The 23,477-nt window shown below is 53.3% G+C and overlaps 1 protein-coding gene across 1 annotated transcript; it reads left to right on the forward strand.

Annotated features, from left to right (window-relative positions):
* The first annotated feature begins 730 nt into the window (after positions 1 to 730).
* PLPP7 (phospholipid phosphatase 7 (inactive)) lies at positions 731 to 14,826 on the forward strand. The gene is made up of 2 exons (XM_065648598.1): positions 731 to 1,390; positions 13,302 to 14,826. The coding sequence occupies exons 1-2, from the start codon at positions 940 to 942 to the stop codon at positions 13,664 to 13,666; spliced, it is 816 nt and encodes a 271-aa protein (XP_065504670.1). The 5' UTR covers positions 731 to 939; the 3' UTR covers positions 13,667 to 14,826.
* Positions 14,827 to 23,477: the final 8,651 nt, after the last annotated feature.

Genomic DNA, 23,477 nt, shown 5'->3' on the forward strand with positions numbered 1-23,477 from the left:
TACCTGTGCTGCTGATCAGCCCCGCGGCTCGGGGACACCGGCATCGCCTGTCACCTGCTGTCAGCGCGGGATCCGCGATGCTGGATGACAGGGCAGAAACGTGCGGAATTGAGGCCATGCTCGGTGCTGGGGGCAGGGGGATGGGAATTCATTAGCGGCGCTGTGTCTCTTTTAAGCAGGAGGCAGGTGCTGCATCTCCTCGGGTCCAGGGATGGGGTGAGTGATGGAAGTTGCTGCAGGGATGGACCCTGAGGAGGAGGGAGCATGGGGCTAGTGATGCTTGAAAGACACCCACACTGGGGAGACGTGGGTGCTATTTAAGATGTCCTAGCAAGGGTGAGATGTTGCAGAACAGACGAATCGAGAAGATACCCAGGGAAAGCCCCTTGAGGAGAAGCCCCTGAGCAATGCCCAGCCTTGGAGCATGCAAAGCCAGGCGGCACAGCAATACCTGCTGCCGTGGGGAGGGGGGGATGCCGTGATCTCCTCCAGCTCTAACTGTCTGATACTGAAATGTGAATTGTAGTGCCAAAAAACTACATTTCCCAGTTTCCCTTGCAGCCCAGGGGAATAAGCAATTGGAAGATTTAAATAGACCAGGCCAGAAGCAACCAACCTTTGGCATGAAGCTTTTCCCTCCTCTTCTTCCAATCTATTGGCTGTTTAACCTTTTTCCCTGGCACTGGAGTGGCTGCCAAGCCTGGCATTAATTTTCCTTCCAAGCTTGCAAGGCCCATGAAGTAAACAGCCATGTGCATTCCTTACTCTATATTTAACAGCAGCAGACTGTGCTGGGGGCAACTGCAACAGAGAGGAACCTTTGTAGCTTCCCAAATTCCCGGCTCGTGAGGGTGGGAGTGGGGGGAAGCTTTCTGCAGGGAGAAGAAGGATTTCTCTCCTCCGCCGGTATTTGCAAAGCAGGTTGCGTTAGAGACTGCAATGCCAGCATCCCAGCCGCGGTCCAGGGCAAGAGACAGGAACAATGTCCTCAACAGGGCTGAGTTCCTCTCCCTGAATCAGCCCTTGAAGGGGAACCAGGAGAGCAGGAGCTCCGGCAGAAAGCAGAGCAGCCAAGCCGGGGCAGCCGGTGCCCAGAACAACAACGCCAAGGAGCGCAGGCAGTCGCAGCAGCTGCCCGAAGAGGACTGCATGCAGCTCAACCCCTCCTTCAAGGGAATCGCCTTCAACTCCTTGCTGGCCATCGATATCTGCATGTCCAAGAGGCTGGGAGTGTGCGCCAACAGAGCCTCCTCCTGGGGTGGTGCCCGCTCCATGATTAACCTCCTGGGGATAACGGGGCACGGGATCCCCTGGATCGCGGGGACGCTCATCTGCCTGGTGAAGAGCAGCACGCTGGCAGGCCAAGAGGTCCTCATGAACCTGCTGCTAGGTGAGTGGCAAACCTCCCTCCCTGCCCGGAAAGCCCAGCCCTGGTCACAAGGGACAGCGGCACCGGGACTCCTCCTCTGAGCGCTCCCAGGCACCGGCGTGGTTGGGAAGCAGGGAGTGACCTTTAGGGTGGATGCTGCACTTGTGGGTTGTCTCAGTCCTGGGTACCGTGGGTGATGGGTGTAGCATGAGGTTGTCTAAGAGGGGTGGAGTGATCCTGGTAGGTGGTGACACCCACAAAGTAGGGGCAGGTCCCTGGTCCTGCATGGGGCAGGGTTGTCCAGTCAGCCCAAGGAAGTGTCTGTGATGTGCAGGTGGATACCAGCAGCGATGTCGTTTATTTAATCGCTGGTCATCTGCCTTGGTGGTTCGATAGGTGGGGGAAACATAAAGTTTTAATCTTTGATCTGTGGATCAGAGCCTGAGAATATCCTTGCGAAAAGATTTCCATCCCTTCGTCACTTTCTTGCACAGACCCTGGCTCCACATTTCAGCTGCTGCGTGATGGAGTCCTGTCTACTTCCCTGCTGTGGTTTGATCTTGCATCCTCCTTCCCTTGAGGATATTTCTTGCTGCTGTCCCCATTTCCATGTGCTAATTTGGCCCGGAGTCCATGCAGATCTGGGATCTCTCTAGTTTTCCTGCTAGTCCTTTCTCGTGCGGTAGTTCTTGTTTCTGGAGGTTGGGATGTGTTAAAGGAGTTGCCTTCTCAGTTGAGCAGGTCCTATCCCACCCAAGGGCACCGATGTTCCACCAGTCACCAGGCCGAGCCCCAGGCGTGACTTGCCTTAGATCCTGGTACCTGAGGACCTTGCTTTTCTCTTCTGCCTTTGGCATGGGGCCCAGTTATCATGTTGTTCCTTGTGACTAGTTACTGTCTCATCTGGCTGTCATCCGCCCTCATGTTTCACCCTCCCCAAAAAACCAGTGATCAGCGCTACTGCTTCTGGTTGGTAAGATAAACTGAAATCACTGGTTTTAGGCCTTTGCTTCTCAGGGAGCCTTTTGGGGGGACATAGGGACATATTATTTCAGAGGCACCTCAGGAAAGGGACGTCCTGTCCACAGGGGCTGACTGTGATGTGGCACAGTTTCTGCGTCGTGGTCCCAGGTGTTTTTCCACAAGTTCATCCTTCAGAGAGGGGGAAGATTGCACCAAGCTGGGTTGAAAAGCACAGTGGTAGCTGCCTTTTCTCCCCTCTGCCTTTGAAAGAGACTGTCCTCGTGCTGCGACATCTAATGAAGGGAGGCCATCACGGGGAGGAAGCCAGAATAGCATCGGCGTGATGCAGAGCCCGCCAACGTCAGCAGTTCTTCCAGGGGCTCCTCGCTGCGCGGGGTCAACCTCTCGCTGAGAAAAGCAGCTCCCTTTGAAAGGGCACGAGGATGAAATAGTAGGTGACTAACATCAGCCAGCACAGTTTCCAGATATCTCTTGACCCGAGAGCCTTTGATGGTTTTGGACCCTGAAAACTGACCTCTTTGACTCCAAATTATTTGAGAACCTTATAAAGAGCTAATGCCGCTTTTGGCTTAAAAACATGAAAGGTTTTCTCACCCTTCCGTTGACATGTGAGGAGGCGAAATGCAAAGCCATCTCTGGGTTGCATTGAAACTTTGAATATCAGGTAGTCTCTGGGAGAGCTCAGCCCTGCACCACTACCTGCATCTCCTGAGCTCAAACGTGGTGCCTGGACACGACGCAGGGGGTTTCTGAAGTCTTGCTTCCTTGCCTAGACACACTAGTCACGTCCCTCTCCTCCACCTGCCAAAAAAAAAAAAAAAAAGTTAAATTGTGTGAAGGAGTAGTTCACAAGATAACTTGACAGCTCCGTAGGTCTGGTGGCCTCCAAAGTGCTCAGTTTCATCCCCTGAGTAGACAACAGTGACTGGTGGGGCTGGCCAAGGTGCCCTGAGCCTCTCTGGTCAGACCTTCCTCAGCACGATTTGTGTCACCCCAAGAGCAGATCTCTGCTGTGAGCATGGCCTCGGTTTGATATTTAAGATTGCAGTCAGGATCTCTGAATATCCAAGTAGCTGCTGCTGTAATACCTGCATTGCTGATGGAGGAAAGACTCCTGGGGAGCAGGGGCTGGTGGACCTCAACAGATCCCATGAGAAGTGGGATCTCAAGAGCAAGTAGGAAGGGTATGGCATGACCGCTGCCTCCTTGGTCCCTCTCGCTGCTGTTTTCCCGTGGTTCAAATACTTCAGGATGTGGTGTAAAGCCCTGGGCAGGGCCAGGTCAAAGGGAATGGAACCTCCTGGTGCTTCCCTGGTATCCTGGAGAGGGAAGCAGGGAATTTGGGGTTCTCTACGGTACCCCTACCTTACCTCCCCTGGCTCTCCTCCCTTCCCCCCCTGCTTGCTGAGGCTTTGACACATCAAGCAGAATTTCTGATGCAGTCTCTGGGCAGGGAGCCAGCCCATCGCAGAGCGCTCGTTTAGGATTTGCAATCAGGCTTTCAAGGCGAGGAGACAGGAGACGACTGAAAAGGGGCCGGGAACCTGGCAGAAGCACCACTGCAGATGGAGGAGGGGCCCTTGTGCCCGAGGAGCTCTTGGCCAACACACGCGGGAGCATTTAGGGTGAGGGCGTCTGACCCTGGGATGCTCCATCCATCCGGACCGCAGTTGTTGATTAGCAACCCCAAGCAATGTTTTTCCCTCCATGTTTGTCATCTGTGATGGAATTTATCGATTCTCCTCATGGTGATCTTTTCCAGCAGATGCCCAACAGCCAGAGAAGTGCACTCGCAGCCTGTTACTGAAAAGATGGGAGAAATGAGAAATCTGTGCCCATTGGAAAAATCCCTCTGCCAGAATGTGCTTTCAGGAAGACTATCTCAGCATTGTCAACTACTGAAGAGTCAGGAAGAAAGTTTGCACCCCCTGGCCAAATTGAGAAAATCGTAACTCAGGAAACCCCCCAATTTTAGAGATAATTTCATTCGTCTGCTGCTGTTGGAGCTTTTAGTACTGTTCAAGCTTTTCCCCGCAATCATAAGGATTTAATGAAAACTGAGGTGTGTAGAGAATCATTTGAACCTTGCAATCGGGCTGTCATTGGGAAAACAAACATAAAACTTTCCCTAAAATTCCCAGATCTGCTCCAGAACCAGACAGAAACTCCATTAAACCCTGGTGGTAGCAGTACCTCGGTTTCTGGTTCTGATCCATCTGCTGTGGATGTGGATCCAAATTTAGTGATTCATTGACTGCAAAGCCAGCAAAGAACATTTGGATCATTGATCTAACCCACGGCAAAATACAGGCTGTAGCACATCCCTTAATTTATTCCTGTTCAATTTGTTAAGGGAAAAAAACCAAACAATCTGATGTACAATTACAAATGAGGGTGAACTTGTCAGAACCATTTCTATATTACTGCAGTGGCAGGTATTCTCACAAGCATCTTGCTTTTAGTTTCTCTCCTCTTCCCTCCATTGTGTCTGCATCCCCTTGTCTCTTCAGCTGAATAGCTCTTTTAGCCCACATCTCTTCTGTCTTTCAATATTTTGGATAGTGCTCAAGCCATTTCTTCACCTCCTATTTATTAAGCTAAACAGACTGATCTCATTAGACTGATGGTCTTTCCAGGTCCAGGCACCTTCTCAGTGAGATGGGGATGGAACGTGGTTATCTACCCAAAGTGGTCACTCTGGTGAAGTCCACCTATTGTGTTTAGAGCCAAATCTCCACCCAATGCAGTGAACCTTGTTTAATTTGCTGCAGTCCAGCCTTTGCTGTCAGAGGATATCTGCTTGGTTAACCCTTGCACATAAAATACCTGTTTGTCCTCAGTTTGAAATACCAGCCATTAACTGGTTCGGCTTTGGTCATGGCTTTCTGAAATAGCTACTCAGACTAGGAGAAGAGGAAGCCCTGGTCTTCTCTTTGACAGTCGCAGTCCTGTCTCGGTGACACAGGTTCCGGTCCTCATCCATCACCAGCTGGATCCGCATCCCACTTCTGAGGGCTGGGTTTGCTCTTTGGTGCTGTCACAAAGCATTTATTGCCATCACGTAAAATGGTGCCGTGGGGTGTGGACGTATCTTTGTGAACAGCGTGGCAGACTGGGGATAGGTGGCTTGTCACCCGAGGAGGAGAGGAGGGGAGCCCAGGGTCACTTCTCCACTCCGAGGGTCAGCAAGAAGGTGGTTCTTGCTCTCTCCAGCCTTCTCCCTCAGTACTGACCTGGCTTTAGTCTAACCGGGAACGAAGCCATGATATTCTGAGGCATAGTCCCCTGCAGACCTGTGACTTTATCCTGAGCCATATATGTATTTATTTAAATATATATATGTATATATGTATTTATAAATACATTTATAAGCCAGGACTCTGCAGTCCCGCCCCAGCAGCTTCCAAGCAAGACCAAACTGGCAGGGAAGTGGTGGGTTAGGAAGGAAAGAGAGTGAGAAATGCCTTTGCCAGACCCCTCAAGACCCACTGACCCTGCATCGTGGAGGTGCTTCAGGTGTTGTCATGCTTTTCTTTGCAGTCCGTGTGGTGCAAATCCAGACAGTACAGCCCGTTGCTGGTAAAGGTCAGTGAGTAGATGAGATGTCCAGGCAGTGCAGACAAGCTGGTCCTGTCGAGCCCCAGGGCTCAGCAGCCCAGACCCGGCAGAGCGGCCGGGGAGCTGCACAGCAGATGGATCAGTCAACATGCAGCAGAACTTGCTAAGCCAAGAGCCCCAGAGATGGTTTGAGGCCAGATGTACCTATTTTTTTTTTCCCTTTCATTTCTGCCCTGTGAGGCTGGGGATTTTCTGAGCTAGGTGTTTCTGAGGTGATGTTTTGGCAGGGAAGGAGAGAGCATCTCAGGAGCTGGCACCCTGTGTGAACCATCTCCTCCTTGTAAAACCTGGCACATGGAGGAGGTTCAGCCCCTGTCCTGCTCCCATCCCAGCCCATCCAGTGCCCACAGGAACCCCAGCAAGTTTGCAGCACATCTGCCCAGCGAGGTGAAAATGTTCAAATGTCAAGTAACCCAACATGACTGACTCACGGTGGGTACTAGGCAGAGGGAACGACGCAGACGCCCACTCCCTGCATCCAGCATCTCGACACAGGGCCAGCCTGGCATGAAATACTCCCCTTCATCATATCAGGCTGCTAATCTGCCTCTTGTCCTGCCCAGATACAGCAGTTAAAGTCCCTGGTCCTTTGGTGGATGCTGTCCTCAGCCTTCATCCCCTCACAGCTGATGAGATCGGGCATCTCTGAACAGCCAGCGATGCCTGGCTCTCCCGCCTTCCCTCCCCCTTCCCTTCCTTGCCTGCTTCCTCTATAGCAAATATATATATAAATATATATATACTGCTCACTGCAGGGCAGGCTGGCAAATCTGCAGTGTCCCTTCAGATAAAGGACAGTCAGTGACAAGCTGGGACCATTTGGCTGTGGCTGGAGCTGGCAGGGGGTATTTCCAGGGACCTGTATCAGATCCATGGTCTGCTCAGCCCCTTGGTACCGGTCAGCAGCAAGGAGCTCAGGTTCTGGCTGGCTGTTTGGTGCCGAGGATGCCGCGAGCCCTGCAGCCATCAGCGTGCAGCCCTTGGGGGAACTGCAGTCAGCTGAAATCTGAGCGAAATGTTCCACTGCCTGAATGCAGAGTGAAAGAGAAAAGAAGTGCGAGAGTTGTTGAATGGGAAGAGGGGAGAATAAACATGGGAAATGAGTCATCCTTCTGTCTGACACGCCAGGAACCGCTTCCCAGCGCCCCTGCCTGCAGCCCAAAGGGGACAGTGGCTGTTTCACTGGGGCAGAGCCAGCGCTGCCGGGGAAGCTGAGCCAGGCTCTGGCCCGAAGGGAAATCCCGAGAAATGGGTGAGCGTGTTTGCAGCTAATGCACTTTGACAGGAGCAGTGATTGGGAAGAGGAAGGTGGAGAAGCGTCGGGCAGCGAGGTGAGTCAGGAAGGAGCAGAGCCCATCGGGTGTCCCGCTACCCCCAGGCTGGCTGGAGGATGGGGATAGGAGAGGAGAATCACATGAACTTTCTGTTTCCCCTCCCCTTGGAAGAAAGCTCCTTGTTTTCACCTGGAATGCAGTTCTGGTCTTGCTCTCCATTTCTGTCTATCCAGGGATGCTGTCAGACCTAACTGACCTGGGTCTAATGCACCATGAGATGTGATGGTTGGAGGCTCTCCGAACGCCGCAGAATCCGATTTACCTTATTGAAGGCAGTGGAGTGTAAACACGAGCCTAAGCAGCCCTGAGTCTGAGTGAGGAGCCCAGCGTCTGTGGGCTGGGAGATGCTGCTGCTCATCAGCCCAAGGCAGTTTTGTTCCTCCAGCTCATCCCGTACGGTGCCGTTGTCCTTGTGCGTGTTGCCGCGCGCGGTTCAGGGATGTGCTGATGTTACCTGCGCTCTGCCATAGCAGACAGGGGCTTTGCAACCTGTCGGAGCCCTTCTGGGAGGCAGCTGAGCCATCCTGGGGCTCAGCTCCTTGGCTCAGCTCCTTTCCTCCATCAGCACAAGCTCTTCTCCCTGTGCTCACCCTCTCGTCCGCGTCTCGTCCCCCGGCCACGCAGCCCCACTCAGTCTCTGATGCTGAGATACAAATTGCCCAGCTCCCAAGGGCACAATATTTCCAAGGGGAAGAACTCCAGGCAGCCTGCGTTTGCACTCAGGGCTGTTTCTAATCATCTAGGATATAGCTGGTCTATTTTTAGCCAGGTGTTGGTTTTGTTGGTTTAATTAATTGCACAATGCTGCTTTCCACCATTTTTTCACCTCCCCATGGCCACTTACCCCACTCTGCTGCTTGTTCAGCCAAAAAATAACCTCCCCCCAAAACACTGCAGTGTCTGATTCATTGGTCTTTCAGTGCGTCGTGCCATCTGTGCCTTTTGTCAGCTCTTACACCTAATAGTACCACATTTGGGGAAGAAAATGGAGTAGAGGAGTGCACTTCCAGAGGAATAGAGCTCTTCTAGCTGCCACCAACTCCACTGGAGAGTGAAGATGCTTTTGAAACCTGCATCTTTCATTAATGTCAACTAGTCAAGGCTGCAAACGACTCATTTTCCAGGTCAGGGAGCCCAATGCCTGTGGGAGACTTGGGAAGTTCAGAAGCAGTAGGAGGGAGCACGTAAGTAAGAAGAAAAAAATGAACAAAAATTTGAACTCTAATTATGGAGCAAAAGAAACTTTCCTGGGAATGGTGATGTTTGTCCAAGGTTCACTCCTGAGTGAGGCTGGCTAACCCTGGGCATACAGGACGTTCAAAGCCAGCCGTGGCCATACCCGTGGCCTCGGTAGCTGTGGTGGGGAGCACGGGCCATCGCAGCAGGGCCGGTGTGGCCTCCAGCGCGGTGACACCAGGTCAGAGCAGGCTGCAGGCTCTGAAACCCAGGCACTGCGTTATTGCCAGCTTGTCGTCGCTTTAACGCTGTGCTGGGGTTTGGCAGAGCGGAGTCGTTTGATGTACATCTGCTCCCACGCTTGGGTGCCTCCTGAGCCCACGGGATGGGCTCGTGCTTCGTTCCTGGGCATTTACCTCCCCGTTTTGCTGTCCCTGTGGCACTGGGAAGCCGAGTCCAGCTTATGGCTCTGCTTCTGAGCCCGATCTCCCAGGCTGGGCTCTGGAGAGCTGCCGCGTCTCACCCCAGCAGCCCCGTGTGTGTGAAGTCACGTGAATCGTGGCTGCAGGAGCAGATGAGGCCAAGGGCTTTTTTGGCTTTCTCCTTTTTCCCCTCCCTCCCCTTGCCCCCAGCACTGTACCCAGGTTGTTTTTCAGCTGCGGTTTTGATAACATGTTTATATAAACATCTCAGCGGGAATCTGCCTCCATCCCTGAAGATGCTGCCTGGCTCCGATGCCCCCGAGGATGCTCAGCCTCTTTCAGCCCCGGCTCCGGAAGGGATGGCAGCAGAGATGGCACCTCGGGCTGGGGGACAGAAAGGACCTTACAGTGACAGGGGACGTCCAACTGTTTTGACTTCCCTTAAATAAGAGCTTTGGGGTTTGGCTTGGTTCTGCTGCGGCGATGCTTCGGGTTCGTCCTTGCGCGCAGGGCTCGCCTCTCCCCTCGCCTCCACTCCTAATGGGCTCCTAATATTTGGTGGTAGCAGCAAGGCAGATATTTGTTTTCCTTTTTGTATTAATAGATATAAAATGTCTGCCCGGGGGCTCACTTTCAGCTCATTTACTGTGCATCTGATGCCAGATGTTGGCTATTTACAATACCAAGGTGATCTCTGATGCTAAAATTGTCACAGGCAGACAAGACTTGCTCTTTGGGTTTGCGCTTTAAGGAATTTTTAGATGTTAATAGAGCTTTCTGCGATCAGATGGTTTTGCAGTGGAAATCTGAAGGATTGTGTCCCTTAACAGCCAGGTCAAAGGGGAAATCCTGGATCTTTTTCAGAAAAAATGTGATAGGAGCAGTGGGCAAGAGCTAATCCTTCCTTTGCTCTTTTAAATCCAGTGCTACCTGGATTTTAAATCCAATGCTGCTCGTGTTTTAAATCCAATGTTACCTGGATCTGGGGAAGGGCACGGTGAAAAAATGCTTAAAATTAAAATTTCTTGCTCCTTGCATCTCACCCCTTGGTCAGGCGTCTCTCTGCCATCTCTGCAGGCTCCCTTCTGTGGTCTTTTCCAGGGCTATATTTCCGCCAGCCTTTAGGCTGGAAGGTTTTGCACATCTCTGCATTAGGGGCTGGGGAAGGGCAGACTGAAGGTGACGATGCTGGTTTGCAGGTGGCCGTGGCTGTGCTGGAAGGTGCAAAGCCGAGGGGTTTGGGATGCATCGCCTGGGTAGCCAGCAGGTGCGTTTCCCAGTGCAGAGACACCCCCTGCGGCTGGACCCACCAAGGATGCCTAGAAGAAAGTTAACCCCTTAGCTGCAGAATGCTGGTGTAGAATCACAGAATCATTTTGGTTGGACAAGACCCTCAAGATCATCAAGTCCAACCGTTAACCCACCCCGGCACTAACCCATGTCCCTGAGAACCTCATCTGTCCGTCTGTCCAACCCCTCCAGGGATGGTGACTCCACCACTGCCCTGGGCAGCCTGTTCCAGTGCCCAACAGCCCTTTGGGGAAGAAATTTTTCCCAATATCCAATGTGAACCACTCCTGGCACAACTTGAGGCTGTTTCCTCTCATCCTATCACCCTATCACTTGTTACTTGGGACAAGAGACCAACACCCTCCATGCTACAACCTCCTGGTTACAACCTGGATGTGCCCACCTGAGGAGGGAGGATTTGGTTTGCGTCTAGGGGAAAAGGCAAGCGGGGATGTAGATCAAGGAATCGCAAAGAAATAGGGCCCGGGCTGGGGCTGCTGGGCGACAGCAGCGTCTGTAGCTGCTTCTGCAGGATGGGCCGGCGGCAGCGCTGGCGGCAGCGATGCTGCCTGCTGATTCACTCTGGCAGCGCCTGCCCGCCGGCGGCGGCGGCAGCAGCAGGAGAGGGCAGGGGCGCAGTGCGGCCCCCCCGGGGATTTGCAGGGGCTTTGCAGAGACCCAGAGTTGGGCGAGGGCCGTGGGACCCCCCAGGGCCTCAGGGGTCAGGGCAGGGCAGGCTCTGGGGGCTGCTTCATAGAGAAGTTGCTTCATGGAAGGAACAGAAAGTGCAGGGGGAAGTGTCAGAATAAAGCACCAGACGGAGTGATCTTTGGTTGTTTCTTTTTTTTCTTTTAACGGCAAATTAACCCGCGGTTTTAGTGCTGTCATGCCTTCAGATCTTGAAATGTGGGCAAACGAGGCTTTCTGCTTTCTGTGCATCATCTGACAAAAATCAAACCTAGCAGTACTGAAGGCCCATTTTATTAATCTTCTGAATGAAAGGGTTACGTATAACACAGCTCTTTGGTTTGTTCTCCATGCTCTGAACACCTCCATGCACACAAGCCTGCATCCCTCAAGTTGCCCTGAAATCACCTTTGACCAGAAAAAAATTTGTAAGAACAAAATACTGACAGGCAATGGTGAACACCATCCGTTGCTAAAGCACATGATGTTTGTGCTACTGATCTATGGGTGGACTTGGTGGGCAACGGTCTGTAGTGGGTGTATTGAACGGCATGGGGGGAACCCTGAGGATATATTGGGGTGTCCAGGTTGGTTCCCGAGTCCTGGCTGGGCTCCTCGGCAATGCAATAAGCTGCTGATTTCAGCAGGAGCAGCTTGAGCCGGAGTCTTGTCTTGGCAGCGTTGGTGTAGCAAATGAATGTGTGAGTCTGGGTTCCTGAGATCGCACCCCAAAGCTTCAGCTCTCACCCACCTCCCATCCAGGAGGAGATGGGACTGATGGGCAATGCAGCTGGTAAGCTCTGAAAATCGGCTCCTGAAGCACTTTGCTATATAGGGGCTGCAGGGGGGGCACCTTGGTGGGGTGAGGAGCTGGGGTGGGGGTGATTTAGGAAGCCCAGTGTGAGCAGAGCCCCATAACAGCCGGTGGCTCCTGCACTTCGTCACCCTCGGTGGCTGCAAGCGTTTGGTCTTACCAGGAAACCGCGGTGAGTGGATGCTCCAGGGCTCTGCAGCCCCGTTTTGAAATCCCGCCCTCCTTTTCTCCCCCCAGCCAGCCCCTTAAAAACATCAGGAAATCTTAAAATGCAGAGAACTGCTCTGCTGAGTGCTGGGGTCAGATGCCGCCTGCGAACTTTTCCTTCACGTCACCCTCCTGCTTCTTGTATTTAAGCTGGAGCCCCACTGCTGCCCGTGCCATCGAGGAGCGGGTGCCCAGATCTTTTCCTCTGCTCCACGTCCCCTCTGCAGCTCCGAGAGCGCTGGCGTGGCTCAGGCAGGACCTGGTGGGCAGGAGGTCCAGGGAGGCCCTGCTGTCCCCCTTCCCCACACAAGATGCCCTTCAGATGGGGAAGAAAAACAGCTTTCCCATAAGGAGAGAGCGTGGCCGGGGTAAATATCAGCTCCTTCACGCAGCGCTGCTGGGGCTGGCTGTGCAGAGGTGGCAGCTGCGGGAGGTGGGCAAGCGGAGCTGCCGTGACAGCTCCTCGTGTCCCAGCTCCCACCAGGTGCCAAGCGGGCAGGAGGAGCCACCTGCCTCCGGTGTGCCATCTCATTTCCCATCCATCCTCCTGAAACCTTGTCAGCTCTCAAGGAATGGTCTTTGTCAGGGCCCAGGCAACTCGTGTTCCTGCCGGGGGAGCAGGCTGTGCTGGTGATGGTCTGTGTTTCCTTGTCATTGCTTGCGAGGAGCTGAAATCAGCACTCTGACTAATTAGGAGGGCTGGGGAAAAGCAGATGAGGGGGTGAAAGCAAAACAAAATCAATGCTAGGAAAGAGAAATGACAGTTCCTAATGGCTGGGGCAAAGGGAGTGGGATGAAGAGAAGGATGATGAAGACAAGTGCTGATGGGTTTCACTCCCAAAGCAGTTAGGGAAGAAAGGTGATTTGGTGGTGATACCTGCAGCAAAAGCCCTTTTTCTTAATTGCATGGCTTTTCCCTTGGCTCACTGTCTCTTTATGCTCGTGTTAGTGAAATCTGCCTGTGTGGTGCGGTCCCGCTGGCTGGCTCTGGGCAGGAGGGACGAGGTGGGCTTAGGGGAGGATGAAGGATGACACCAGAAAGTGCTGTGGGACACCTTTTCTCTGGTGGTTTGAGGGCCAAAAGAGTTTCAATTTTAGCTTTACCAGATGTTCTCTTCCTGCCCAGATGGGTTGCTTGCCTCTGTGGTTTGGGTTTCTCGTCTGTGAGATGGCAATAATGGCATTTGCCTTCTCCATGTGTGAGCTGGGAGGATTAATTAACATTTGGGTGGTGATCTGAGGATGAGGGGTTGCATGCAGCTGAACTGTGGACACCTGGCTGGAACTGAACCCAAACTTTTATTTAAAGACACCGACAATCCTTGAACGTTCTGCCTTGAAAATTGCCCTCGACTTTGCTTCTGTTTCTGACCTTTCCCTCCTCATCTGTCCTTTTGCAGCCCTGCTCCTGGACATCGTGATTGTGGCCGGTTTGCAGAAGCTGGCCAAGCGAAAGGGCCCGTACGACATCAACCCCGGCTTGTTGGACTACCTGACCATGGACACCTACGCGTTCCCAGCTGGGCACGCCAGCCGAGCGGCCATGCTCTCCAAGTTCTTCCTCAACCACCTGGTCCTGGCCATCCCCCTCCGGATCCTGCTGGTCCTCTGGGCCCTCTGCGTGGGCTTTTCCCGCGTCATGATCGGACGGCACCACATCACAGATGTCCTGTCTGGCTTTGTTTTTGGCTACTTGCAGTTCAGGCTGGTGGAGTTGATATGGATGTCCTCCAACACGTGTCAGATGTTGATATCCATCTGGTGAACACGGGGGACTTGTCACCTTTCCACTGGAAACTAGCAGATACTTTGTCTCCCTCCCAGTATTTTCTACATGTTGTTTGTTGGAAGCAGTTGTAACTTCCAGGAGTAGTGGCGGTTTTTAATGTTGCTTCCCCACCTGAAAAAAAAATATATATATTTCTTGCAATGGATTGGGTTTTAGCAATCAAGGGCCGTACTTGTGTTTTGGCCGTATTCTCATACTGTGTTTGGACAGCAACCTAATTAAGCTTTACGGGTGAGAGAAATGAGCTACATGTCTGCTTAGTTTGGGTGGTTCACATCGGCACCTTTAATGTCCTCAGGATGGGCAGCGCCTGAGAGCTTCCTGAGAACATGTTCGTTAACTTTTTTGAGGCTAGATGATTTTGGCCACAGCGCTTTTTCTTTTTGTAAGCCCAGCAGTTGTGTCTTGTACGGAGTCAGGACACTGCCGGCGCTTCAAAGATAATAAATAATCGTAAAAATCCTGCCCTGTTTGGTTCTTATCATGAGGGAAGGGACAAAAGCCAGCTCAGTGTAGCTTTGAGATACTTGTTCGACTTGGAGCGGGTCCTGCAGTTTTGCTGACCGAGGGGATGCAAGCGACCACTGAAATGGTTTATTTCGGATGAGGTGGACCTGGGCGGGTGCTCAGGACGCTGAGGGTGGCATGTCGAAGCTGGGCTTTCGTCTGCTGCTCAAAAATCTGGCCTGTGAGGGTGCTGTGGTGGTTTTGGTCTGGTAAAGGACAAATACAAGTTGCTCATTTTCATCCTAGTAGGGAGTAACGTAATAGGCATTGTGCTGGGTCATGGTGAGTTTGCAAAGCAGGTCCAAATACAGAGCAAAGAGTCTTCTTGGCCATGATTTTATAATTATGCCAAACGATGCTGCAGATGTTAATTTCCCAGGTAAGCCTCTTAGAGCACTAGTTGCTTTCTGGTGGACCCCACAATGTCAACGAGCCCAGGGCAGGAGGCAGGACTGCCCGTGCCCGGCCTCTGCTCGCGTGGTTGGAACATCCCTACAGAGGAAAATACCGACTGTTTGTGTGTCTCACCCTGTGTGAAATGAGGAGAGCACTCCTGACCTTCCTTGATTGCAAGGCTGAGCTAATTGATGCCTGTGAACCGCTCTGAGATTACTGAATATAGAGTTTGATGCCCAGACATGGTGCCGTCTCTTTCCATTACTGGCAAGCGGCCACCTTGAAACCTGGCTGATCCTTACCCAGGTGATGGCCGTGCTCAATGTGGTGTCTCCAAAATGGGTCACCCCTTGTAACTGTCTAAGAAAAACCTGTATTTTCCACAGAACCTTCTATTTCTCCGTGGTTTCTCTGTCTATAGAAGAGAGCTTGATCTTTGGCAGGTGATGGACACTACCAGACCCGGCACCTTCCCTGGCTGGATGCATCCTGCAGAATGAAGGGATCCCGTCATTCCTGTCCTCCTGTCTACCCCAAGTGAGCAAAATGCACCTGGCTTGCAAGGCCAGGGAGCAACCAGCTGCGTCTTGTGCTCTCATCTATCCCTGCATGTTGGGGAGCCTCTTCCTACCAGGGCTGCTGGTGAGAAGGAGAAGACATTCAGATAATGACTGTTGCAAGCTGCTAACATTTGTTGCTCTTTGATAATTAATAGGAAAAGAAGCTAAACAGACAAATCTCTCCCTAGCAGGCGTCTCCAGCTGGGATGTCAGCGCAGAGCCCTGGGAGCCGCTGATTTCCCCAGCTGGGAGGCTGGAGCAGCGTGGTGAGGGGAACTGCCACGGCCTTGGGAGAGGAGCCTCCCGCCGAGCTCCCAGGGGTGTGCTGGGCAAGGGTCCCTCCGGAAGGGCTGTCACGGCGTGTGTTCAGGAAAGGGGAGAGCTCTGGGTCTTGCCGGTTGTCCCTGCAGGCTGGTGGGCAGGTGCAGCAGCAGGCAGAGCGGCGGGGGGGGCCGGTGCTGCCCCCAGCCCTGCTGCTCTCTGTTCAAATGTGGGGAGCAGAGAGATGCTGCTGCGCCTGGCCTCCATCAGGGGGTTTCGTTGCCAGCCTCCTTCTCCTGCAAATGTGAAGAAGTGAGCTATGGTGCTTTCTTCTAGGCATTAGGACACTTCGCAGAGTTTATCCTCAGCCTGAGGAAGGATGGAGGCAGGTTAGTGCAGCTCTGATGGTGTGTGCACACACCTACGAGTACCTGGAGCCGGCACCTGAAGCAGCAGGGAGCAGGGGAAGACTTTGCCCTGATTGCTTTGTGGGAAGCTCTCGCTCTGTAGCTCTAAGTTTTATTGAACCTTTGCAAATAGGCTGGATGCATCTACAGCCATGTCCCTGGGTCCAGATCCCCTTGCAGTTGTGTTGTCTTCTGGCGTATCCAGGATGGCTTTGGAGGAGTTACTCCTGGTCTTTGCTGGTGTCATCAGGAGAGCATGGCCTGGAGAAGCTGCTGTGATGGGTGACATCAGCTGGGCTGGTCTCATCCCAGCACGTGGTTGCAAAGCGAGGCAGGAGGGCAGGGAGAGGTGAGTTGGGGTGACGCACCGGAGTGAGTTGGGGCTCGCAGGATGGGGCTCACTCCCACACAGGGTTTCTCCTGGGAGCCTTCCTCCTCGGCACCCCCAGAGCCTGCACCCCTTTGCTCCCCCACAGCAGGGGAGCCCCAGCACTCACATGCTTACTGCAGGGGGCGGTTTGGAGAGAATCCCCAAGGTGAGTGCAGATCTGGGTACAGAGGCACCATGGAAAGCCCAGCAGAGCCTTGTCTCATCCATGCCTGGCCCTGGTGGCACGGCATTGCGCAGCATCCCTCGTCCCTCTCTCCCGGCTGCTGCCATGCCAGAGGTACCGCTCAGAAACAACCAGCATCGCTGCGATGAAAACCAGCTTCTGTCTCTATAGCAACAGCAAGAGATGGCGGTACCCACCGTGGGGGTGCCTGGCCCATGGCCCATGGCCCTGCTCGATCCTGTCTCCAGCTTTCAGCCCAAGTAACCCTGCCCCGTCTGACCCACTGCGGGCTGTGCTGGGGGCCAGGAGGCAGCTTGGGGGGGTTCAGCCCCCTGTGCTGCACTCACAGGCATCCAGGGCTGGATCTGAGTGGTTTGGCACAGCAGCAGGAAAGAAAGGACAATCTCCCTGGGCTTTGGGCTTTCGATCTGCACAGATGCTGTCTGCCTCCCCACCCTTGGTGGCTGCTCGTGAGGAGGAGCGTGGGTGCAGCACGCCTGTCCCCAAAGCCCTGCAACCACAGGGTTTTCTCCCCTCTTGAACGTTGTCGTGTGGCTGTGGGACTGCAAAAAACCAAATGGTTTGAGCTCCTCCAGGGTTGCCCAGGGATGTGAGTGTTTTCCCTGAATCTTCAGATCCCCAATTAAACCCATGCAAGGCTCAGCGTGAGGCTCAGGGAAGAGTGGTCCTTCCCAAGCCAGGACACATCTCCATCCCAGAACAAGCTCTGTCTGCAGCCAAGCAGCTCTGGGCATCTTCTGGCTTCCACTTTGTCTAACAGATGAGGTAAGAAAATGTCCTGGAGGAGGCAAGTGCAGCGCATGGGTCCAGGTGCTGCTGCATGGGTCTGTGCAGCCAGGAGAGTCCCAGGCTGCACTGGCGGTGATTTTGTTTGTGATTCTGGTGCGTACAGTGACAGGCCCCTCCTCCCCTCGCCCTAATGCTGATTATACTCAGCAGCAAAAAAAGATATTTTAATTTATTAAAAAAAAAAAGGGTGCCAGTGCAAGTAGCAAATCTGGATTATACCTTTGGGCATATGTGGGAATCACAGCTGGGGTGTTCAGTTCCCCCACCCCCCAACCTAAGCTGGTGTTTTATTCCAACAAGCAGTTTTGTGTGTTTGTTGCTGGGACTGTGCTGAAATGAAGGTGGGACAAATCCCTTCCCACGCTGGGGCTGTGCTGCCCTCCCTGCCATGGGGCTGCTGAGCGGGATCCTCTCTGCTGTCCCCCAGGAAGGGGTGACTTGGGCCCCGTGTCCCCCTGGGGACGAGGCAGGTGATGGGGAGGGAAGCGCCGGCCCTGGCTGGCACCCAGAGAGCAGGCTGGCAGATTTGAGGACTCGGGGAATTAGGAAGGCTGTTACACAAGCTCTCCCTGCGGTAGCACAGGTGTGGCTCTATTTCAACCCGTGCTGGGTTTTCTTGGGCAAATGCACTCCTTTTATCCAGTGAGGGTGTTTCCGATGGGGTCGAAGGGACCCATGGGTTTACACAGCTCCCAGCAGCTCGGTGCAGCAGCCCCAGCTCCCGGCACCGCTCCCCGCGGCACCAAATCATGCAGGACAGCGCCAGCAGCCACAAACTCCTTTCTGGCACTCAAAGGTTTCTTCGCAGTTAGGGAGAATAATCTATGTGATTTTTGGTTAAGTTTTTTATTAAAGCAATAATTAACCATGTCATTTGCAGGCTAAAAGTTTAATGTATTGGGCAAAGCCTAAAGAAACAGGATGGTTCCTCCCTTTCAGACGTGTGTGCTGTCAGAGCAGGTGATGCTGCAGATGGAAGATAAATACGTGAGTGCAGATGATGCTCTTTACCTGTGTTTGGCCATCTGAAATAGCGACGTGGCCGGTCCCTGCTGCAGGGTGGGAGCAGGTGACCAGAGAGGTGTTTTTCTCTGGTGTCATCCCAAGAATCCCTGGCTGGGGCACTTATTTCTGAATATAGCATTTGATTTAAGGTGGTGCTGAGAGCTCTACCCCCCAGGCAGGCAGGGATGGGGTTGCTTTGCTCCCCACCTCGCTGGGGCTAAGAGGCAACAAAGGTCTCTGCGTTCGTTCCCCAGGACACAAGAGTCAAAGCGGATTAAGGGTCCCTCGACTGATCACATTTATTTCATTATTTGAGTGAAATCCCTTGTAAATACCGCCTCCCCCCCTCCTCTTCTTATAAAAATAGAAGGCAGGGAAGAATTGGAGATTTAGGAAAAGTTAATCGCAGGAGTCGCTTGAAAACCGTTAACCTCTTGCAGCCCGAGTGAGGCTGAGCAGCTGAGCAGAGTGGGGAGATGCTGCATGGCCTGGGGGGGTCCAGTGGTTTCCCCAGCTCCCCCAAAGCGGGGTTTTCCCCAGAAAATCCCTGGTTCTTAGCATGGGAGTCCTCTCCCGGCTCAGTGATACTACAGCAGCTTTGTTCACGGCTTGGCCGTGGTGAACTGCTAATTGCAGTGTTGGAACAAATTGGCTCAAGTGTCCAGATGACTCTGGGGCGCTTGGGGAGGGGGGACACATCTCGGCATCGTGGGCTCAGGGCCACTTGAAATGCTGATGCTCTTCCCCTTCCAGCGTGGTTACTCTGGGGACCTGGGCACTGCACAGGGATCTCTCCCAGATTAAGTATTTCGAACAAATTTCTAACAGGTGGAGCTGGTGTCCTCTCCCCGAAACTGCCCTGTCCTTGCAGAGTCCTCATCCCTGTGATACACCCTTGCTCCTGAGACCCTCTCTGACTTTCTCACTTCTCCCAGGACCAGCAGCCTTTTGCAAGACCATCAGTGCCAGAAAATCAGACCTGCAGAAATTAATTAAAATAAGAGCAATGGGAAGAGAAGCTGAGAGCTACAGTGATGGATGTAGGCAAAACACTTGCCCAGAGACTGAAGCGCTCTGGGCGTTGGGTGGAGTTTGCTTCCAGCCAAGGAACCATGCAATAGTTGAACATACTTGACATGATGGTGATTAAGGAATCAGACTCTGACATCTGGGTGCAGGTCCATTGCGAGGAGCTGTGATGCACCCAGCGCTGATGCCCTCTCCCTGCCGGGATTTGCACCTCGGAGCTGCCAGCGCTGGTTTGTCATGGTTTGTTTCCCCTGGCTGCAAGGGGGTTTTTTATTTGCTTTAAATCCGAAACCTAAAGTTGCATATTAATAGCATGGTAATGCATAGCCTTTGTGTCCAAGCCAGGGGTTATATAAAACACAGATTAATGGGAATCAGCAAAAGAGAGGAGCACGTGGAGGGATGTGGTAAGGATGCCTTGGGAGAGGAGGCAGGAGGGAGCTGGCAGCTCCGGGCGGGGAGAGAAGGTGGCTGAGCACATTCAGAGTGCTTCCTGGCAGGATTTGCCCCAGTTATTGTTCTGCAGTCCCCGATTCAGGACATTTCCTGAGCCAGCATTGCTGCGACACCGGGTCTTTGGCCCCTGGGTGATCACAGGAAGGCAGAAAGGGGGTCTGCAAATTTGACTGGAAATAGCTGTTGGTTTTTTGTTTGTTCTTTGGTTTAGTCTGGGTTTTGTTGGTTTTTGGTTTTTTTTTTTGTTTGTTTGTTTGGTTTTTGATTACATACATCATTTCTGCACCTGCAAACAAACCACAGGCTGGAAGATAAAGCAACAAGCAGCCATCCAAATGAAAGGCGCTTTTTTCACTAGGTTATAAATGAAACCCTCAACGTGGCTTGTTTCCCCTCTCCCGTCTCATAAAGCGAGGTGATGCTTGGGTTAAGAAAGGCTGGGGATTGTCAGAAACTCCTTCCCACTCTTCCTCGTTGGTGATCTCTGGGAGATCAGTGCTGGTTTCCAGGGACCGCATGCACCACTCAGAACAGCAGGGCCCGAGTTTTGGGCAGAAAAGCTCCCTCTTGCAGACTCCTCAGCCCAAACCCATTCAAAATATACTGAGGGGGCAGCAGGGACACTAAACCAAACCCTTCCTTTTGCAGCTCCTTGGAGCAGGGGCAGAAGAGACGAGCAAGAGGGGGAAAGCAACAGGTTTTTGGGCACCTGCCTCCGATCGTGACCTTCCTTGGGAAAGCACGACCGTCTCGACGTCTCTCCTCTCCATACAAGCAGATTCCTCCCACCCCCGGAGGAAGGCACAGCTGGACTCCAACCATCAATCATGTCCCGCCAGGAAGGGCTTCTATGGGTTGCGGGATTCCTGGTAGGGTTACGTTTTTCAAAGCCTCCTGCAATAACAGCAACCGTTGCTCCGTTTCCTTTCTAGATAACCTTTTTCCTGCTGCCCAGCATGCTTATCTGCTGCAGACAGACTGGCAAGATGAACCGGAAAGCTGATACCTTATCTCTCTCTCTCAAGGAGCTTATTTAAGTGCTGGAATGTGTTGCGATGGTAAATGATTGTTAAAATCCAAGTGGGGTACATGGACCTAAGGACAGGTCCTGCTGGGAGGGAGCACCTAGTCAAAAAGGACACTCATGGGACTACAGCCTTTCTGGGATTTTCTGGTTTTTATCTGCCAAGAGATGCATTGCCTAAAATGTAAAATGTTTGTTTTAAAACCAAAAGGCATGGGCTGGGTTTCTCGATAATCTGTGGGATAATGCTGCAGGCTGCTCCCACCCCTGCGAGGTTCACCATGTCCCTTCGATACGGCTTTATCTGTGCCTCAGTTTGCTCTTTGCAGGAAGTATACTGCTGTGGGTTGGCCTCGCAAGGGGTGCAGCGAGGGTTAACAGTCAGCGTGTGATATCGCACAGCAAGTGTTCCTCGCTCACCCTTAAATCTGTACTGGTACAGGAAGCCGTAAGATGCTAACACATCCATAAAGGTAAATAGGATTTGAGAGCTATCGGGCTAATTGAAATGAATGGGGCTCGGCTGCTCAGACAGCCTGATACAATGAAATGAGACCTCTCTGGGGACACCGAAGTTGAGCAGAGCTTCAGCACTTCACTTATTTCAGCCACTGTAAGTGGCAGCTACAGCAATAGCAATTGCAGACGCCGGGGTTTGAGCACTGGGACAGCAGAGGGGCCAGGGACAACCGGCGTGTCCCGTGTGATGTCCATAACAGCTGCTGAGGAGGGGCAAGACAGACTTATTTTGGTCCTGTCCTGGGTAGAAAAATAGACGGTGGTGCCGGGTGCCAGCCTGGACGGAGCACGCTGCCAGCAAAAGCAGGGGTGGTCCCCCTCTCCATAAAAAACTGTGTCCCAGTGCACCTGGGGGTAGGATGGAGGAGAGGGGAGCAGGGCCGGCAAAACTACAGGGGAACAACCCCATACCAGTGAGCTCTAGGTGTGAGTGTCCATAACCCAGCACCCAGACCAGTGAGCGATGGGAGCTCACGAGGGGTCCCTGCACCCCCCCTGCCCTGACCCCAGCACCCAGGGCCAGGCTCAGACTCAGGGATGGCTCTTGCTGCTCCAGCTGCTCTCACACAGCAGTTGCCAGAGAAACTGTACGGTGGCAGCACACGCTGCTACCATGGGCTGCTGCAGCTGAGAGTTAATCTGTTCCACATCACTGACTACTTTTCCATAGTGATGCATAAGGAATTGCCATCCCAAAGCGGACCTCAGCTCACCTGTGTGACAATGGCAAGCGCTTCAACGGCAATACAGGTGACCCTGTGGCAGCCAGGATGGGACGACGTGATTTCTGGGAGGCGTGATCCAGTCTTGCTGGAGCTAGAGCTGACCCGTCCCCTGAGGCTTTTTATTCCTTGCAAAACACTTACAATTAGACACTGTGATGTGCATGTCTGCAAGACCCTCTAAATTCTCTTTACATCTTACAAGGTCCTTGGCTCCATCCCCTTGGGTAGCACCAGGCTCCAGCCTCAGTCACAGCCTTTTTCAGGGTTGCAGAGAGGACCCTGCAGGGAAGCAGGACTGACAGCGAAACCCGTGGCACCCATTTTTCTCCCCACGATGTGATTTGATTATGCTGATAGCAAACAGGGCTGGTATAGCCACTACATCCTGACATAGCTGTCATAGCATGCTGTGTGTCTGCCCCAGCCCTCCTTCCTTAATTCCTTTAGGGCAGCTCTCATATTTTGAGGATGTCACAGCTCCAGTCTTTGCCTTGCATACGTGCTGGGCACAGTGACCATTAGGATGGGGCCGGGCTGTCCTGCAGATAGAGTCCCGAAGGCGCCCAGCTCCGGCTGCAGCCCCCATCCAACTTAGCAGTTGTCCCTGTCAATGTAAAAAGTAGGAATGGGGGGGAACCATCTGAGCTGCTTGGCATCTGTGTCTTGTGATACTGAAACCCAAGAGCCCCCCCTGACTCAGCAGGTTATTAATAACCCCCTGGCCGTGCTCCTGCCGCAGTGCCTGCCAGCCCTGGCATTGCCGGTCTCTCCTCTGCGGCCGGGCGAGACACACACCCCAGGCAAGGTCAGGGGCTCCTTCCTGCTGGCCCCCGCGTCCCATCCCCACCCACAGGGCTGGGCAGAAGTGGTGTGAGGCTCATGGAGGGGCCTGGAGAGACTCCAAGACCCCTGCACCTCCCACTAGCACTGGAGAGGCTCCTCGTGCTGCTGACATGAGCCTCATTGCACCCTTGTCCCAGGTCATCTGTTTTCTTGTACCCAAACCCAGCCCTGGTCCAGGCTGCAGGGCTGCCGAGTTGGGCTTTCCGGACCGTAGCATCACCTGCCCCTTCCCCAGGCTGGGACACACCAGGTGTCCCCAGGCTGGTGCAGCCCCTGGTGGTGTTCGGCCCCCACATCTGTTTGGACAGGATGGGGTCTGCCAGCCACTGGCTTTCCGTCTGTCTCTGCTGAACCTCTTCTTTGGTCACAGCCTTTGCCCACACTCTTCTTCACAGGATTGCGAGGGTGAAGCCACAGGTCCCTTGAAGACCCTCTGGGTACACATGGGACCTAAGGGAAAGAACGGCATATTTTCACCCCCCATTTCCCACCATCTCCTCTCCCCCCCATATCCCCCCCACTTGCAGCAAGTGAAGCGTTTCGGCCCACTGCGCCAGGCAAAAACCCCCTCTCATGTGGTAGAGCATCTTCTCAACGCCTTGACCTCCTCTCTGAGCGATGTGTGCGGGACCACCATGCAGCAGGTAAGCTGAGCTGCTCACCTCCCAACACGGGCCCTTTGCTCCCGGGG

This window comes from Caloenas nicobarica, chromosome 19, assembly GCF_036013445.1.
Source record: "Caloenas nicobarica isolate bCalNic1 chromosome 19, bCalNic1.hap1, whole genome shotgun sequence".
In the NCBI taxonomy this organism is placed as follows: Eukaryota; Metazoa; Chordata; class Aves; order Columbiformes; family Columbidae; genus Caloenas; species Caloenas nicobarica.